Source organism: Propithecus coquereli, unplaced genomic scaffold (assembly GCF_000956105.1).
Source record: "Propithecus coquereli isolate 6110/MARCELLA unplaced genomic scaffold, Pcoq_1.0 Scaffold126, whole genome shotgun sequence".
Classification (NCBI taxonomy): Eukaryota; Metazoa; Chordata; class Mammalia; order Primates; family Indriidae; genus Propithecus; species Propithecus coquereli.
This window is the reverse complement of record NW_012136747.1, coordinates 1,793,116-1,796,350: the sequence shown is the minus strand read 5'-3', so window position 1 is coordinate 1,796,350 and position 3,235 is coordinate 1,793,116. Positions and strand designations below refer to the sequence as shown.

Here is a 3,235-nt window from a genome sequence, read left to right as displayed (position 1 = left end):
AGCCCAGGAGTCTGAGGTTGCTGTGAGCTAGGCTAACGCCACAGCACTCACTCTAGCCCGGGCAAAAAAAGAGTGAGACTCTGTCTTAAAAAAAAAAAAAAGAAATACACTGTGGTTACACAGAATGTGGCAGGTCTGTGCTTCCAACATGGCAGGGTCCCAAGACATGTCATAATGCCACTTAATTAAAAAGTCTCACAAAACAACGCTTAATATTCACTCTGTGCAAACAGATCCAGAAAAAGGTCTGGAAGGAAGCTCCACCACATTACTTTGGGGAAGGGGCCAGGCCTGGTATCCTGGTGTGGTCAGAGAGGACTTTACCCTTTACTGTTACGTTTTCATTCTTGAATGAATGAAACGTGTTCATGAATATGTGTATAATTAAAAATTAACTTGTGGAAAATGCTAAGCACAGGGCCTGGCCCCTTGAAAATTAACGCACTGTTCTTGTTCAGGTTGTTGTGTCAGTGGAGCAAAGGGTCAGAGGGAGGTGAGGGGACTGTGCCTAGGCCCTGCCACCCTCCCTCCAGTTCTGCCAACTTCCTCCCTGATCCATCCCCAAGGAAGGGAGGGTAGGCAGATCCCTCCCTGTCTCCAGCCCCAAGGGCCTAAGCCAGAGCAACTTCACCATCCGGGAGGGGAATTCAGGACCTAAGAGAGGAGGCTTAGCCACTGCCCAGTAATCCATCCCACTGCTCCCCTGCTGTAGGAGATCCCTCGGTTGGTCCTTATGGCCCCTGGATGGTGGATGGAATCCCCACAGGATGGGCACGAATGAGCCCTGCTTGTTGATGCATCCAGCTGGTGAGGGTGGGCTTGGGAACTCAGGATGAGATCCAAAGGGAGAAAAACTGAACAGAGGTTGGAGGGTCAATAAGGTGAAACTGCTTTAGGAGGAAAACTACACTCCCATCCTCGACTAAGCCTCAATGTCCCCCCTGTAACCAGACTAGGCCAGGAGCCTCTCACCTCCAGGTGGGTGGAGCCCATAAACTCATGAAAAAAAGCCCTCTGCCTCCAGACTGGGGGTGGGAGGTAAAGTGTAAGGGGCTTGAGAAACTAGACCCAGGCCCAAACCTGCAAAGGTTCCCTTGGCGCCCACCAGGTGCCTGGAACCCCAATTCAGAAGCCCGCTCTAACTACTGCTGCGTCCTAGGGCAGAACTAGGGAGCCCCGGCTGGTGAGGCGGGGGCGGCCCGGAGCCCGGCTTTGGCGTGTGTAAGCCTCTTGGGGGTGGGAGGAGAGGAAGGGGAACTAGGCCCTGGCTCGCAGCCTCCTCCCTCCAGAATTGGATTCAGCCCCACACTCCCAAGGCAGAACGTGGGCGCGGACGCTCAGGGGGCTGTAGCATGGGGGGCCCGGGTCCCAATCACTGCCAGTGGGCGGCCTCAGGATGTCACGGGCCGAGTTCTGCTGCATCCCACATTGGTCCCCGAGTGTCCGCGGTCACGCTGCTGCAGGCCCCACATTCAGCCTCGGGGTGTCCGCGTGATACTCCTGGCAGGAGCTTTCGAACGTCAGGGTCCTACCTGGCGAGCAGGCGTCAGAGTCCCGTCCACGTCAAACAGGCAGAGGACGCGCTCCTTCCTGCGGGCGGCCTCAGCTGTTACCGCCATGGCTGCAGCTCCGCACCCCGGGCGGATTTGCGGGATGCAGCCGCCAAAGTCGCACGGGGGAGAGGCCAGACGGGGCGGGGCCAGGGAGGGGCGGGGCCAGAAGGCCCAGCCGGGCTGCGCCAAACGAAAAGGGGGCGTGGTCAGGGCAGGATCTCGGCGGGAGAAGGGCGGCCTGGAAGAGGCGGGGGCGGGGCCTGAGCTACGGAGGAGCTTGATTTTGATTGCACCTGGCGGAGAGGAGGCGTGGCATGGGTGGAGCAGAGGCTGCTCCAGGTTCGGTCTGATTGCTCCAAACCAGACGAAGGCGGGGCCTGAGCCTGGGCGTGGCGGGAAGTGAGGGACTGAACGCGGAAGACAGGGGCGGCGTCGGAACCGGACCGTGGCGGGCTGTCCGTGATCAGGCCGAGAAGGGGCTGGAAGGGGCGGGGCCTCTACCCTGCAGGGCGGTGCCGGGCGGGGCGAGGGCGGGACTCCCCACCGCCCCTAGATTTGTAGGGTAATCTCTTTCCCTGCAAATCTTGAGCTTTAAGAAATCCCCTGATGGCCTTTGCTCAGGCTTTGGATTTTGCAGGATGGCCTTCCCCTACCCTTACGTGTCCTTATGTCATTATGTCCACCCATAAAGCCCATCTCAAGGTCTCCTTCCTTCAAGAAATCTTCCCAGATTCTCCTTATAATTATTTAACCATCTTGTTGATTTGGAGTCAGTTCTGAGTTGTCTTCCCAGCTCCACCACTATGTGACCTTGGACAAGTCACTTCACCTCTTAGAGGCTTTGTGTCTTTACCTATAAAATGGAAAGAACATCAGCTACTCTTTAGGCTGCTACTCTTTGCATATGAAAATAAATAATAGGCCGGGCACTGAGGCTCATGCCTGTAATCCCAGCAATCTGGGAGGCTGAGGCTAGAGGATCACTTGAGGATCACTTGTAAAAGAGCCCCACAGAGTACCTAGCACACAGCAGGCCCACACCAAAGGGGAATTTGTATAGATGTGCTTAATGCTGTTACTGATTAAACAGCTATTGCATGTGTCAACGGAAAAGAAGCCAAACTCCGTAAAATGATTTGAAGAGGTTTATTCTGAGCCAAATTTGAGGACCATGACCTGGAGACACACCCAAGAAACCTTGAGCAAGTGGACTCACTGTTGTTGGGTTACAGTTTGGTTTCATACATTTCAGGGAGGCAGCGATTACAGATAAAGTCCTATATCAATGCATGGAAGGTATACATTGGTTTGGCCCGAAAAGGTGGGCCATCTCGAAGCAAAGAGGGGCTTATAGGTTATAGCTGGGTTTAAAGACTCTTTAACTTGTTAACTGGTTTAAAAAAATTTAGCTTTGGGCCGGGCTTGGCGTCTTACACCTGTAATCCTAGCACTCTGGGAGGCTGAGGCTGGAGGATCACTCAAGGTAGGAGTTCAAGACCAGCCTGAGCAAGAGCAAGACCCCGTCTCTACTAAAAATAGAAAGAAAATAGCTGAACAACTAAAAATATATAGAAAAAATTAGCTGGGCATGGTGATGCACGCCTGTAGTCCCAGGTACTCAGAGGCTGAGGCAGAAGGATTGCTTAAGGCCAGGAGTTTGAGGTTGCTGTGAGCTAGGCTGA

At 54.2% G+C, this 3,235-nt stretch overlaps 1 protein-coding gene across 2 annotated transcripts in view; it reads right to left on the bottom strand.

Annotated features, from left to right (window-relative positions):
* Nucleotides 1-1,694, bottom strand: part of PMM1 (phosphomannomutase 1) — a 17,593-nt gene extending 15,899 nt beyond the window's left edge. For both annotated transcript variants that reach the window (XM_012638077.1, XM_012638076.1), the window contains exon 1: nucleotides 1,533-1,694. In XM_012638077.1, the coding sequence (XP_012493531.1) occupies nucleotides 1,533-1,619 (87 nt within the window). In that variant the 5' untranslated portion in view covers nucleotides 1,620-1,694. The remainder of the gene's footprint in view (nucleotides 1-1,532) is intronic.
* Between the last annotated feature and the right edge of the window lie 1,541 nt (nucleotides 1,695-3,235).